At 41.8% G+C, this 16,229-nt stretch overlaps 1 protein-coding gene across 2 annotated transcripts in view; it reads left to right on the top strand.

The window, feature by feature from the left end:
* LOC148019137 (uncharacterized) overlaps positions 1-14,154 on the top strand; it is a 71,309-nt gene extending 57,155 nt beyond the window's left edge. Inside the window, exons 4-5 of one of the 2 annotated variants that reach the window (XM_087660663.1) lie at positions 4,177-4,319; positions 13,751-14,154. In XM_087660663.1, coding sequence (XP_087516789.1) covers positions 4,177-4,319; positions 13,751-13,954 — 347 coding nt within the window. In that variant the 3' untranslated portion in view covers positions 13,955-14,154. Of the gene's footprint in view, positions 1-4,176; positions 4,320-13,750 lie in introns of those variants that run through there. The other variant, XR_015687527.1, reaches the window with a different exon arrangement.
* The last annotated feature ends 2,075 nt before the right edge of the window (positions 14,155-16,229 follow it).

Below are 16,229 nucleotides of genomic sequence, written 5' to 3'. Positions count from 1 at the left end.
CCTTGTGTTCTTCCTGCCTTCCCGAATGAGCTTTTTGATCAAAGGCTAAGGTTTTTCAGAGAGTACCTAGCTCTGATATTGTGTGAAGAAATGCTCTAAATGTAGAAAACACAAAACCAATGGTACAACAAAACATAGATTGATAAATGCCAAACACAATTAGGGTTAGGGTAAATTAGAGACCGTGAACGCAATGAATACTGAATATACAATGCTCATGTAGCAAACACACTATGCAATGAAAATTGAACCTCAAACTCTCGTATCTCTAGGATCAAGGTAGAGATTATGAGGTGGTGAGTGTGTCATACTTCAAACATATCCTAAAACGTAGCAAGGCAACCTCCATGTATCGAACACTAGTAAATGCAAGCAAGGAAGGCTAGATCTGATATAGACGGAAGTGTAGGAGAGATAGAGGCTAAAAATGCAGGTACTTGAGGAGAGAGAATTGGAGATAACGAACAGAAAAGTTCGGAGGTGGACGACAGTGTAGATGACCTTGTGGGGGAGAGAGAAGATCTAATGCAGGCAATCAATGCAAGGTGATAGCAACTAGATGATGGCGACAGCTTCAAAGACCCTTGATATCTATAAACACAGCCTAGATGATGACATCAGCAATTGGGGATGGATGCCTGGCAGCAAATGTAAGTGTGGCATTGATGGAGTAGTAGGCAATAGCTGGATGTGGGTGATGGAGGCTGGAATCAAGTGCCAAATGGTAGCAGACAACAATGGAAGACTCTGACCGCGATGTCCTCTGTGAATGGGGTGTGGGCAGCAAAGATATGGCACGTGATACTTGCAAAAATGAGATTAAGGGAGAGTGGTAGACTGCATGCCTATTTATAGAAAGTTTTGGCCACCCAAATTAGGAATTTGCATGGGAGACACAATAGTTCTCTAGGATGGCATTTCTTTTTAAAATAAGGTGGTTCTTTCATTAAGTAGGCATGTTTTGGGGCTGTTTAAGTGAGGATAATGCATTTTTAACTCAACAAGGCATATAGAGGCACAATATTGGGATTTGTACCATTCATTCATGAGCGGAGATGTAGTCATAGCATGGTGCAAGTTGCAAGAGCCATGTCACCCCACACCCATTAGTGACATGGCACTCCTATGTAAAGGGACATAATGATTTACCACACTAAACATTGATTCCTCATCCACTGGAGTCTTGCCCTACCACATCGACCTTCTTCACAAATGATATGGGGACATTTTGGCCTCCCCCTTTGCTTTTATGTTCAACGAGGCTCTAGTAGAAGGCTCCCTAGGTGAGTGGACCATGCATACCATTGTGCCCATCCACAAGCCTGGTGATCTCGTAGATCTTGGTAACTATAGGATCATCATGTTGGGCCATACATTAGCTAAGTTATATGGAGTTGTGATGAAGGTGGAGCTTAGGGCATATGCTAAGAGAGGGAGATTGAGGGTAGTAGGTCTGGCTGGACGTGAGAGGCATGATTCAGAAGGTGAAAGTAAGGAAGAAAAGACTCTATTTCTGCTTTATGGATTTCTGCAAATCATTTGATACAGTTCCACTATATAGATTACTACAGAGGTTACAAACACTGGAGATCACATTGGACATGGTTTTGGGTATCTATGCATTGTATGAGAGGATGGTGGTCTGAGTGAGATGCCCAATGAAGCAGGGATGACCCCTCTTCCCTACTTGCTTGTGTCTACATTGATGAGATAGAAGGCCACATACAGGAGGAACTTAGCATATTATTAACGACTTTATAGTTAGCCTCAATTTGTACAATTTTATGCAGGGTGATCATTTGGCAAATTGCACAAATGACGACCTTCTTCTGTTCAGAGCAGAGATGGTTGAGAATCTGATTAGGAATAGAAATGTCTTGATACCACCTGCCGATGCACCTTTGCCACCTCCCTCACCTCCCAAAGAAGTCAGAAGGACTGAATCCCATCTGAATACCATACATTTGGATGATGTAGAGTTCATTGAGAGTTGAAAATGGCCTTGTCGCTCCTAGCAACCTGTGTACTTCACAGAAAATGAGGATCTTTAGTTTTGAGAGCACCTCTACTCTGATATCATGTAATAGAACAATACACTTTGCAGTGGAGACATTAGATTGAATGACAAACACTAGCAATGAATGAATTCAGAAACAGATAGAATGGATGAATGATGAATGCAATCTAATGATGATACGATGGCCTCAGGCTTGTGCATCTTTTGGACCACAGTTGAGGGGTGAACCAAGGAGTTTAGAGTTGATAGAGTGGCCTGAGATGATTACATTGTCTTGGCTAATAAAGGCAGAAGCCCTTGTAGAAGAATATGCGTTGTGGAGGGAGTGAGGCACAGTCCTTTGGGCAAGGGGACATCAAAGAAGACACTAGATGAATATGAACAGTCGTGAAGGGAGTGGACACAGTCCTTTGTAGCTGAACAAAGATAGCGAGTAGCGTGCAGGGACTGCAACAGCAGCAAAACAACTGTCTGCTGACAGAAAGTCCTCAAGGAGGGGCGGGTTGGCTGCACCAAAGTATGGGCAACTGGGCTGCAATAGCAGAAGCAGAAAAAATGCAGAAGGCAGCACCCTGAATGAGATGAGGACTGCTGAAGATCGTGGATGGAAGGTTGCAAAACTGGGCGACAGGCCCCAAGTAGATAGCAGCATGAAAATGCAGCTGTTTAGCATGTTCTAACTGCAGCAGCTGATGGCTATAGCCTCTATGATGGTAGAACCTGGAAAACAGTGGACAGCTGCTGCTATGGACTGGGCATGCCAATGTGCGCAGCAAGAGCATCTGATTGGGCAGACCTTTAGGTATATTGGCAGGAACTCCAAGATAGTTGCGGCAGCAGCTCAAAGACAGGGAGCATCCACCAGGCTGCAATGAAGAGGGAGAGTGAATGATTTGAGTGAGAGCCGTTTTGGGATTTGCACACCGATATTCATCACTCCTTAAATTTTCAGTCAGCAGAAAGAGCTCCATGGTTTGCTGCTGGTCACGTTGGAAGAGGCTGTGGGGACACATATGGAATCTAGCTAATGATCTATGGGCCTTGAACTACAATCTGTGTCCTTGTAGCTAGGCATATTAAACATGGATCTTTGAAAGTCTCTCACCTTCAGATGTATGATGGGACTGTCTCCATTTGTGCACCATTGTGCAAGGATGATAATTCATAACAGAGCCTTCTGTGAGGAATCATTTTTGAGATCCCTCTCCTTTAGTGCCTTCTAATGCTGCTATAGCCCTTGTGCCGTTGATGAGACAGGAAGAATAAGAAGAGATACAGAATATAAAATAGTAAGTGATCACGTGTTATGCATATTGATCAAATGAAAAGTGAAGCCAACTCTTAGGGCTGGAACAAAAGTAATTTCTGTTAATCTTTTCCTTCAGGACATTAAATTGTAAAAGCTCACATAATTAATCAGTTATTGAGTGTGTCCACCAGCAGCCTAATGTAGAAAGTGTGTGTGAATCCCAAGCTGATCCATTCTACCCATGCAAAATTGCGTGTTATGGACAGCTGGTTTAGTGAATTATCATCCTTGAAAACATTCTCTCTTATACTCATCGGTCCCATCAAGTAGGACCTCCATACCTTGCTGCTGATCACCTTGGAAGTGATTGGGAAGCACACCTTGAGTCTAGGTAAGGATGCATAGGCCTTTGACCACAACCTGTGTCCTTGAAGCTAGGCATATTAAAGTTGGCTCTCTGAAAGTTTCTCACATTCACATGTATGACTGGATTGTTTCAACTTGTGTACCATTATGAAATGATGATAATTCATAAGAGGCTTTTAGCTTTTCTGTGTGACGATTTCTAACTTTGTCACAATTAACTGTGAGATCCCTCATTCTTTCATGATAGAACCCTTTAACCTTTTCTATGTGATGAATCATAACTTTGTTAATGCTGGTTTGAGAAACCTCTCCTTCAGTGCATCTGAATGATGCTATGATCCTGCTCTTGATGAGGCGCAAAAACTAAGAAAAGAAAGAGTATAATTTGCAACCTGTCTGTCGATTGTATTGTGGATGTAATGAATCCATATTGTGGCTGTGCAGAAATCTGCACATACAATGACATAAAGCATTACAAAAAGATGCATGTGCAGATTTTGCAGGTTATTATGGTTGCCTGATTTTTATCTTTTTGTATGGGCAGATGTCTACTTAACTGGAACTGTAATGTTAATATTTGGAATGGGCTTATATGGATTGTTTATCAGCAACATTGCAAACAATGTGCCACCTAGTGAAGATCGGGCTTTACAGAACTCATCTTTGTTTGGGATGTTTCTTCTTCAGGTGCACCTACTCAAAGCTTTTGTTTTTTGCATCTTCTTGTGGCCGTTGATCCACAAACTTTATGTGATCTTCTAAGGAAAGCTAATCCAAACAGATTTTGGATAAAAGAAGTGCTATTTTGTAATATGATCTCTTTAGCTATATGGTGATTGTTGAAAATGTGGTTTAATAATTATGGTATCGTTTAGAATGTGGAAAAAGGTTCCTTGAACCCAAAACATGGAGTGCATAGTAGGACTATTTCAAAATTTAATGAACCTTGTCATGAGACTTTTGACCAAAAACCGGGGGTAGATATTTAAGTTGAGAGAGAGAGAGAGAGAGAGAGAGAGAGAGAGAGAGAGAGAGGATGGTTTGCGGTGTCATGTGTTCAATGTTGATCAGCCCATTAGGATCCAGTCTTCAGTTTTATTGACTCATTTGTTTTGTAGAAATTGGGTTGGTATCCAACTGAGGATAGATTGCATGCCAATTCTCTTTGGGTTGAATTTCTCGTGGTTTCTAACTTAGTTTCGTGGGAAGGAAAACAAGAGGCTCAACCCAGATTTAATCGGATGGCGTGACTTGGTTTACTTTCTATTGTTGATGCGACACTGCTGTCACTTTGCACAATTTGATGGATTTTTCATGTGCTCGAGGATACCGTGACTTGTGGGATAGTCTTTTCTTAGCTGTGCAGGGTCAGCAGCCTTTTTCTAAACTTGTTTTGGATAATCCTTATCAAGATTGGAGACTATGGGGTGGCTGCATTTGGAGTGTACTTTAGTTAATCAGATTTATCACTTGCTTTTTAAGGATCTTCACTAGTTGGCAGCTAAGGCCCAAGGGTAATTTTGTTTGGGGCCATCATAAAAGTAGCACATGGTGGAAATCGACTATTATGGAGAGATGGATCAATAAAAGTTGATTAAAATGCAAGGTCTTTCTTTGGAGAATGCTGATTGATTGCTTGCCCTTTGCTTTGGTCCTGTCTTGACAATATATCTCCAATAGTTCTTACTTCTTTTGCACTACAACTATGGAGTCTTCTCATCATAGGTTTCTTTCCTATCCAATGGCAAGGAAAATTTGGTCTCTTCTGTTAGAGATTTGGCGACAAGTGGGACTTGTATTGTGTCCCTATAGTTGAGTGTTCGGCAAACCAAATCTTATCCAGTTGCACATGAAGAGTCTTCTCATCATAGGTTTCTTTCCTGTTCAATGGCAAGGAAGATTTGGTCTTTTCTATCAGAGATTTGGTGACAAGTGGTGGAACCTGTATTGTCCCTATAGTTGGGTGTTCAGCAAGCCAAATCTTGTCCAGTTGCACATGAAGATAGTGTTCCACTTTCTACATTTCTCAGAGTGTTGGCACAATCGGGCTACTTGGAATGCCTTCATTTTTTACTTCCATTTGTCCGCTCAAAGTCAAATTACTCAATTGAAAGGCCTTCTTCACTAGTAGCTTGATATTATGCAGCATGCATAGTTTCTTCCTCGAGAGGATTTGGTCTCATGGTATACAACAATTTCCTGTGTTACTTTGCTATCCATTTAGCTTGATATTGTGCAGCATGCATAGCTTCTCCCTCGAGAGGATTTGGTCTCATGATGTACAACAATTTCCTGAGTTACTTTGCCATCCATTTAGCTCATATGTGACTCTTGAACTTTTTCAATAATTAGCATAATTACTCTTTTTTTTTGGAGAGAGAGAGAGAGATTGATTGATTGATTGATTGGGGTTGCAGATAGTGCGTGATGCTGTCATTCTTGGGCAGCTGTCTTTATTCTTTCCGTCTCATCTGCCAGTACTTCTAGATGCCTAGAGGCTATAGCCAGATTTGGTTGCCTTGCAAGAGTAGCTTCAATGATTCTAAATTGCTTGCTTTTCTGCCTTCTTCCCCTTGGCAAGATTGTGTGTTTGTGAAACCAGATGACTTCTTGAAAAGGTTGGCTAGTCAAATTCACCATTAAATGGTAGAGGATAAGAGTTGGGTCATTGAGAAAGCCAACAAAGTATGGCATGTTTGGGATAGTAGAGGAAACTGGTGAGATAAATACTCTTGAACCGTGGAAGTCCAAGATTCCTTATCGGGGGGAAATTTTCATATGGAGGTTTCTTGGGAAGATTGTCACAATAATGAGGATGGCCTATCCACCGACCGTGTTGAGCTTGGTGAGGATGTAGATCACGAGCAGTTCTATGACCCGGAGGATGGGTTTCCTTTTGACCTAGGGACGGTTGTCCATCACAAATACTTGATTCATTCCACCCACCTGCCACTTCTCTTTGCTCCATTTCCTTGGATGCTTGGACTGGTTTTGGAAACCCCAGCACCCTGTGCATTCAAGGAAGTATCCATGGAAAGCATGTCTTCATCCTTGTGGACAGTGGTAGCACTCATAGTTTTGTCAATAAATCAGCCATAGATTGGTTGAAATGCACCCCTACGGAATTAGACCACCCCTTGAAGGTCCAAGTAGCAAATGGAGAAGAAGAAATCAACACGCATGTATGTTCTGCAGTCCCCTTATGCGCGGCTGAAAATTATGTGGCATTGGTTGATTTAATTGCCCTAGATATGGGCCCCATTGATGTTGTCTTGGATTGTGATTGGCTGAAACAATTGGGGAAAATTGCTATGGACTTCTCTCAGCTCTACATGGAGTTTATGATGCATGGACAGCCCATCCGCCTGGAGGGAGTTCAAGATCATGCTGATTTCAGCTCATTACAGCAACGCAATTCAAAAGGGAGTTTAAGAAATGCTCACAAATCTTTGTCTTGCAATTGAATAAGGACAATTTAGATCAGCCCTATGCAGTATCTAATGATTCAGCCTTCCGCCTAGAGGAAGTTCAAGATCATACTGATTTTCAGCTCATTACAGCAAAGCAACTCAAAAGGGAGTTTAAGAAATGCTCACAAATCTTTGCCTTGCAATTGAATAAGCACAATTCAGGTCAGCCCTATGCAGTATCTAATGATTCAGCCTTGCAGGCCCTACTTAAGGAGTATAATGATCTATTTCAGATGCCTACAGCCCTTCCCTCTAAGAGGCAAGTGGACCACCCACTTGATTTAGAGCCCCATTTCAAGCCACCTTACAGACTCTCCAAGTGTGAACGTGAAGAGGTTGCAAAGCAAGTCAAGGAGCTGTTGGAGATGGATTTCATTGAACCAAGTTCTTCCTCTTATGCATCCCCTATCCTGTTAGTCAAGAAGAAAGATGGCTCTTTCCGCATGTGCATTGACTACAGAGACTTGAACAAAATCACGGTGAAGAACCACTACCCTATCCCACGAATTGACGACTTGCTGGATGAGTTGAAAGGGGCATGCTTTTTCATTAAGATTGACTTATGCTCTGGCTACCATCAGATTCGTACGAGGAAGGGAGATGAGATCAAAATGGCCTTCGGACAGATCGTGGGCTTTATCATTTTCTAGTGGTCTTTTGGATTGACTAACGCTCTTGCCACATTTCAAAGCCTCATGAACAAAATCCTTCAACCCTTTCTGTTCAAGTTTGTGCTTATTTTCTTTGACAACATCCTCATTTATAGCAAGTTACCAAAGGAGCACTTGGCACATGTCAAAAGGATGTTTGGCACGTTGAGAGAGCATCAACTCTTTGCTAAGGAGAGAAAATGCACCTTCATGTAGACATCTGTGGAGTACTTGGGACACATGGTGAGCAAAAATGGTAGACAAACTGACCCGAAGAAGGTGCAAAGTATTACAGACTGGCCCACTCCATCCACACCACCTCATTGTGTGGCTTCCTTGGTCTCTCTTCATTCTATAGATGCTTCATTAAGCACTATGCCACCATTGTAGCACCTTTGACTGATCGATTAAAAAAGGAGTCATTCTTTTGGGATACCACTGCTGATCATAGCTTCAAGCAATTAAAGAGAGTGCTTACTTCCGCCCCCATCCTTGTCTTCCGTGACTTTTCTAAGCTGTTTACCATTCATTGTGATGCCAGTGGCAAGGGTATTGGTGCAATATTGTTGCAAGAGCATGGTGTGATTGCATTTGAGAGCCGCAAGCTTAATGAGAAGAAGATGCAAATGAATGTATATGACCAGGAGATGTTGGTCATCCTCCGTGCTATCATGAAATGGTACCACTATTTGTATAGCAGCCGCTTCCAAGTAAAAAGTGACAACTGAGTCCTCTAGTATTTCTTGACTCAGTCCACATTGACTCCTAAGCAAAGGCGATGGATGGCAACATTACAAAACTATGACTTTGCCATTTCTCACACTCGAGACAAATATAATATCGTGGCTGATTCACTCTCTCGGATGTGGGTATGTAGAGTATCCGCTATTTCAAAGTTGCATAGTGATTGGATTGAAGAGCTTCAAGAAGCTTACTTGCTAGACGATCACTTCAGCCACATCTTTCAAAAATTACAGCATGGGGTCATGGCTTAAAACTCCCAATATCAGCTCAAGCATGGCCTTATTTAGTCCCTTGGCAAGATTATCATCCACACACTTCCCCCTTTACGCAGAAGATCATGGAAGAGATGCATTCTTGCCCTACTGCTGGTCACTTGGGTATTTTCAAAACATATAACAGGATTGCCAAGAGATTTCATTGGAAAGGCTTACGGAGGAATCTCAAGGACTTTGTGACCAAATGTGTTACATGCCAACAAAACAAGGACAATACACTCAGGCCCGCTAGCCTCTTGCAGCCCCTCCCTATTCCTGAAGGGAAATAGACTCATATCACAATGAACTTCATCACTGGCCTCCCCGTAACCAAGAAAGGGTGAAACAGTATCTATGTGGTAGTTGATCGCCTCACCAAAGCTGCCCACTTTATCCCCACTAAGACCCAATACACTGCCTCTCAGGTAGCCACCTAGTTTATGGAATATGTCTTCAAGTTGCATGGCTTGCCACAAGTCATAGTACATAATCAGGATGCTAAGTTTATGAGCAACTTTTGGCAAACAATTTTCACAATCATGGGTACCAAGCTTGCTCCATCCATTGCATACCACCCTCAGACTGATGGCCAGACTCAAAAGAGTGAACAAATGGCTTGAGACATATTTGAGGAACTTTTGCCATGATGTACAACAGTGTTGGGATACGTGGCTTCACTTGGCTGAGTTTGCCTATAATAACTCCACCCACTCCAGCATTGGAGTTTTCCCTTTTGAGGCCTTATACAGGTATAAGATTTCCCTCCCTACAGTCTTATTTAATGATAAGATAAACCCTCAAAGTCGAGCTGAGTTGAATCCCATGCAAGCCCTACTTTAGCAATGCAAAGTGAATCTTCAAAAGGCACAAACGCACATGAAACTCTATGCTGATGAGAAAAGAAGGCATTTTGGAATTTCAGGAAGGGGAATTGGTCCTCTTGAAAGTGCCTAAGTTCTGCTACTCCACTCTCGAAGAGGGCAGCAGTAACACCACCAAAATCCAATGTGTTTCATGTCAGCCAGCTGAAACCCTTCAAAGTCGAGCTGAGTTGAATCCCATGCAAGCCCTACTTTAGCAATGCAAAGTGAATCTTCAAAAGGCACAAACGCACATGAAACTCTATGCTGATGAGAAAAGAAGGCATTTTGGAATTTCAGGAAGGGGAATTGGTCCTCTTGAAAGTGCCTAAGTTCTGCTACTCCACTCTCGAAGAGGGCAGCAGTAACACCACCAAAATCCAATGTGTTTCATGTCAGCCAGCTGAAACCCTTCATAGGCACCTCAATGGACTATGTGGAAGAGCTTCCCCCATCGATGAAGAAGGCATCACTTAGTATATCCCTGAGGCAATCATTGGACAATGAGAAAAGCACTTAAGGTCTCGATCCATCAAGGAATACCTCATCAAATGGCAAGGCCTATCCCTAGAAGAAGCCTCTTGATGCCCGGCCACCATTGTCAACGAATTTCCCCACCTCCAAGAGGCCCAATGGACTGAAGACTAACCGGTTATGCCCCCCGTTTTGACCACCCTCTACCTACAGATTGCACACTGTTTAGAACAATTTTGTACTTGCCCAAATCTCAGGCATGTGTATCCTACCTAGGCTAAAAGTACTTGTCATAAGCTCCGTTTCGACATGCAACATGCCCCATTTGGAGCAGCCTACCAAAAGTTATGACAATTTTACCTCAACAGGCAAGTCATGGATAGCATGCTGTCCCTAGTCTTTACCTACCCATTTTCATTGTAATATGGCTCAGAGTAGTACTCTGCACCCCTCCCTAAACCCACCCATCACTCCCCTCCAATTCTCTTTGTTTTTTAGGGCAAAAACCTTTACGGTGTGGATGGATTGTAACAAGCGGGATACATAGAAACTAGGAGTTAAGACACCCAATCACACTGACCGGGGTATATAAGGTGAAAGAGTCCCAGATTAGGGCAACCAGTTATTATCAAGAACACACTCTTCACCTTCACCTTCATCTTCAGCTTCCATGGCTTCCTTCATCTTTTCTATCTTTCTCTCTCCTCTTTTAGTCTTCTTTTCTCTTCTTCTTGCTCTCTTCAGCTCTTCTCCTCTCTCCTCCTAGCTTCATTCATTACAATTTTACATTTGGAGGCCTTCCCTCTACCATGTGTTAGCTTCAAGCAGCTGGCGAGATCATTCTGCATTAGGCGACTGTCTTCTTATCCTTGGCTTCAGTACACCCCCCAAGTATTTGCATTTTGCAGCTTGGGGACTTCCTCTACATGTGGCGTCATCACCTTGTACTTGCCGTTAGTATCTTGACAACTTTCCCCTGCATTTAACAACTCCGACACACCTTGGGATTCATGTTTTGCTACCCAAGCCATTGGCATCTAAGGACAGCAGTTCGCTCCCTCGACAATTAGTGATCATCTTCTTTGTCTCCGACAACATTAGAGGACTGTGGTTTGCTCCCTTGACAACTATCCTTCACCTTCTAGTGATTATTTTAATAGCCCATTTCTCGAAGAATTGTGTTTCACTCCCTTAACTGTGCAAATTCCCCATAGGTATTGCAGCTAGCTTCACACATGACAATGCAGTCATCTTCTAAGCTTCGACTTCGTTGTATCAGCTTTTGTTCTCATAGCATGATTCAGTTAGCAACTCGCGAGATCCTACATACTGTATGTTTCTCCCTGCAAACCCTATTGTCTCTCTACACCATTTCACATCTTGACATGGTATCAGAGCATAGGAGCTCAAAAAGCTAAAGACCCTATTCATTAGAGAATGTAATGACAAGTTGCGGGTTCGGCATCAATTATTGATTTCCCCTTCCGCTCCATCATCGAGAGACAAAGATACCCTTCTCTTGCCCTCCCACCCACTCTTCCTTTTATAGGTTAGCGCTCCAATGCTATGACTTCTCCATAGACAAATGGCTAGCCCACTAGGTGCTCTTCTTGTGGCATCATGGGACCTCCCATCGAAACTTACCAACATGGACCTTTGCTCTCTACACCACCCGAGTATATTCGTCTTCCGCCACGCACTTGTTGTGCCACCTCTCCCTTTGGGCCATAGAGTTTATTCTACACCAACTTTCAAATTTTAATGCTCAGGGCAATAAGATGTATCCAATGCGTGCTAAGTTCTCTCGAGCAATAGGAGGCTTCACAACCTCCTTGCAACTGCCACAATGCGCTACGGAGGTTGCTTCTACTTCTAGGGTTTCAAGAATGCCATCTCAACAACAATGGTTTTGCAATCCACTCCCCTGCGAGATAGTGATTGCTAGATACTGTCCCCTCGGCAATCCGCTCCTTCGAGAGAGAGTGGTTGTTTGACACCTTCCATTACTTTGGTTCGGTAGTCTTCTCCATTGAGAGACAGAAGAGCATGGATGGAGGAGCTGACTTGGAGGTTAAGATGCACATGGTTGCTCTCCGCTAGTCACTGTTCCAAGCCATGTGTCCAGGTCGGCCTCGGTTCTCTATTGCTCACTTTTTTTTGGAAGTCGAGGGAATTGTCCATGGTAGTACTAAAATTCATGGTTCATGGTGGCACATAATAATGACTCCCCACTCTTGGTTTTGTCTTCTGTTTTATTGACCCATTTGATATGCTTGTGGAAGACAATCCTTTTTTTTGGAAGTCGAGTTGTCCATGGTAGTACTAAAATTCATGGTTCATGGTGGCACATAATAATGACTCCCCACTCTTGGTTTTGTCTTCTGTTTTATTGACCCATTTGATATGCTTGTGGAAGACAATCCTTTAGATGGTGACTTGGCATCCACTAGAGGATTTGCATACTAATTCCTTGCATATGGAATTATTGGTTGTATCTCACTTGCTCTCATGGGAAGGGAAAGAGGAATATTGTTCCCAAGTTCAATCGAATGGTGCATTAGGGCCTAGTTTATATTGCAAATGCAACCCAATGGCTGGCAGCATGTCTATATGTCTTTTTGCTCAGGGAGACGGGTTTTCCGAATTCCTTGTGAATACTGTAATTTGTGGGGCATGATCTCCAAGCTTTTGCATGATCGCTACCCCTTTCCCACCACTCTTGATATTGATCAACCTTGGCAAGATTGGAGATTGTGGGTCGGTTGCATCTAGACCATGCTTCAATCAATCAAATCTACCATCTATTGAGTAGGGAAGGATGGCTTAATAAGACCCCATTCAAATGCAAAGTCTTCCTTTGAAGAATGCTAATAGGTGGCTTTGTCCCTCGCCTCCACCCTCGTGAAGTGTTGTATTTCAAATGGTAACTACTTTTGTACTATTAGCGTGGAATCTTCCCATCATATATTCATCTCTTGGTCATTGGCCTGGAAGATCCAGTCCATACCATTTGACATTTGGTGGGCTGTGGTGAGATCTTCCCTCAGTCCTTCAAATTGGGTCTTCAACAAGGCCAAATATCCTACTCTAGCACAGCTACATAAGAAGGTATTGTTTCATTTCCTTAGATTTTGGGGCTGTTGGCATGATTGGGTCACCTAGAATGATTTCTGCTTCCAGGGTTCAAAGTCATCTTGCTAGACTAAAAGGTCTTCTTCATTGGCAGCTAGTAGCCACTAGATTATGAAATAAAAAGAGAGAGATTGGGTGTTTGGCAAGCCAAAATTCTCAGATCCTATCCAGCCACACATGAAGGTACTGTTCCACTTTCTGTATTTCTAAGGATGTTGGCACAACTAGGTTGCTCAGAATGCCTTTATTTTTTACTCCCATTCAGGCGTTCAAAGCCGGATTGCTCGTTTGAAAGGCCTCCTCCATTGGTACTCAGGTATCAGGCAGCATGCAGAGCTTCTCCCTTGGGAGGAGTTGGTCTCATGCCATACAATAGTTTCCTCCGTTGCTCTACCATCCACTTAGCTCATTGAGCTGTGTGACTCTTTACTTTTTCAGTAATTAATATAATTATCCTTTACGAGAGAGAGAGAGAGAGAGAGAGAGAGAGAGAGAGAGAGAGAGAGGGCTTATTGGGTTGGTTTTGGAATGCAGGAGAGACCCAAATGGATGAGAATTGGATCCCTAGATGAGTTGAAAACGAAGCTCGGGCATGTGGTTGTGATGATTTTGCTTGTGAAGATGTTTGAGAGAAGCAAAGGCATTACAATAGCAACCGGTGCAGATCTATTGAGTTACTCAATTTCCATCTTTTTAACTTCTGCTGCACTGCTTGTCCTTCACAAGCTTCATCATTGATATAAATGCTATTGACGCATTATTCTAGCCCAAAATGTATAGTAGCATATTGATGATCATTGTTCAAAATAGTAAAATCCCATATTGTATAAAAATACCATCAACTCGTGCTGTTAGGATAATATACAAGGAGGGGCTTTCTCAAGCTGAAGGACATATTGTTGTGTTTGTAAAAGGAAATAATTAAGAAGCTTGTAGTATTGGGTGCATCCGCTACAGCCCGTGTTATTCATGGGTGACAAATAGATTGAGCAAATTAATGTGTACTATTGAGGGAATTACTATGACAGGCAACAACTATTGGTCACCTTTGTTATGTTGAAGGTCCTGAAATGTCCACTCAAAAACACATACATGGGATACTTTTGTAGCTTGAAATTTACATGTGGGTCAAGTTGGTGCAAGGCGTAATTGAATATTTGAGGTTTATATTTGTAATTGCATAGTGTAATGGGGGGCAAGTAATGACGTATTTTATATTGTATTGTGATCGGGTGTTCGAATCCTAGTTTCTACTTTTTCACTATTTACCATATTATACGATTTACGATTTAGGAAAATTTCATTATGGTCATGGTCACTTTATATATATATATATATATATATATATATATATATATATATATATATATATATATATATATATATATATACATATACAGACATGGAGTCCATCGAATAGGGAGCTCAATTGCACTGTTGATTTTATGCAAAGGCCACATGACTTAAAACTTTCAAACTCCGTATTGTTTTTTGCACCGTGAAACTTATCATTAAGGGATAAGATATATCTAGTGCAAATTATTAGTAGTCCATACCACTAAATTTACTATAGATATCCAAATTATGTTACATTAATAAATATTTAATCAATATATACTTTGAATTTATTATTATTAATATTTTGGTAATATTTTTGTATTAGTATGTTAATAATAATGATAATAATAATACATAAGTCATATTATAATGACCTTACTAATGTATACTTGTTCGCAATTCTTTTTTTTCCGTAAAAGATAATTGTATTAATTACGAAAAAAGGTACAAGTTTACATGATTGCAAGATACACGAGGGCCCTAAGCCAACGTATGTAAAATCCCAGTACTAGGCCACGAAAAAGATACACAAGTCATGGCAAAGACCCAGAGGAAGTTGCCATATGCTAGGGAAGCAAGTCCTCCCGAGAGAGCAAGTCCGAGTGTCGAATGAGATCTATCTGCCAATGCAAGAGACCTTACATGTCGCGATTCTCTCTCTCTCTCTCTCTCATCATCTCAGTCATGTCATTTCGTCTCAATTCGTGGAGGCTGGTGACAGGTGTGTCTCTCTCTCTCTCTCTCTTTCTCTCTCCCAGCTCGTAGCCTGGGCCGCACGCACCAAGCTCATCAGAAGCTCACCCTCTCAGCCAATTGGCAGTCCCCCGCGCCATAGCTGCCAAGCTCATCAGAAGTTTACGACATGCACATGTTGCATTGTTGCAGCAGGCTAATGCTTGCCTCCTCCATCTTCTTGGACCGTCCCAGAGCTTTGCGTGGGAATTTATTGGCATTTCCTATGGCTGAACGTTGGTGGCTGCTTTGTAAGCTACATAGGGGAGAGAGAGAGAGAGACTAAGGACATGGAAGGTAGCTTCAAAGGTGGCCGCTTTGTAAGCTACATAGATGCACTTTTGTGAAATACATTGTGAAAACTTACACGTAAGCCTATACCTCCATCCCACATAAACAAATGCATGCATATCCCAATTAGTTTACATCAAAATATGTGTTGGCTTGGTAATAAAACTTGGATAACTGACTTTGATATGCACAAGCTTTCTTCTTGGCCTTTTTTGTACAATGTGTATTATAGCATAAAATGTGAATTCATGTGAACATATGGAGCTAGTGTCACATAGTAATGAAAAATTTACTATATAGTGTTGCTTAATGAATAGTTATGATAGTCAATCACATGGCCTAGGATGGATATGGTCAGTTTAAAAATAGACTTGCCAGGAATGGAGAGTACAACATAGAATGGAGATTTCTTGCATGGACTGTCATTCATAAAAGTAATTTTGGGTTTAGTTGAACTCTCCTCCACATGGGGTATTATTTTACCCAAAAAGCTCTCACTATAAATAGAAAAGTTCATGTTTGCTATCACTTTTCATATATTTGTAAAGGACTCCACTACTTCCGTTTGTTCTTGTAGCACTGACAGAACACTAGCAAAAGCATCAAGAGGATCTAAGCATGAAGTGCCTAGTAATATATTAACAAGACATAT

The sequence above is a fragment of the Lygodium microphyllum genome, chromosome 20 (genome assembly GCF_053477565.2).
Source record: "Lygodium microphyllum isolate KBCC chromosome 20, Lygodium_microphyllum_v1.1.10, whole genome shotgun sequence".
Lineage (NCBI taxonomy): Eukaryota > Viridiplantae > Streptophyta > Polypodiopsida > Schizaeales > Lygodiaceae > Lygodium > Lygodium microphyllum.
Note: the sequence above shows the minus strand (reverse complement) of the source record. Positions and strands in the feature narration are given on the sequence as shown.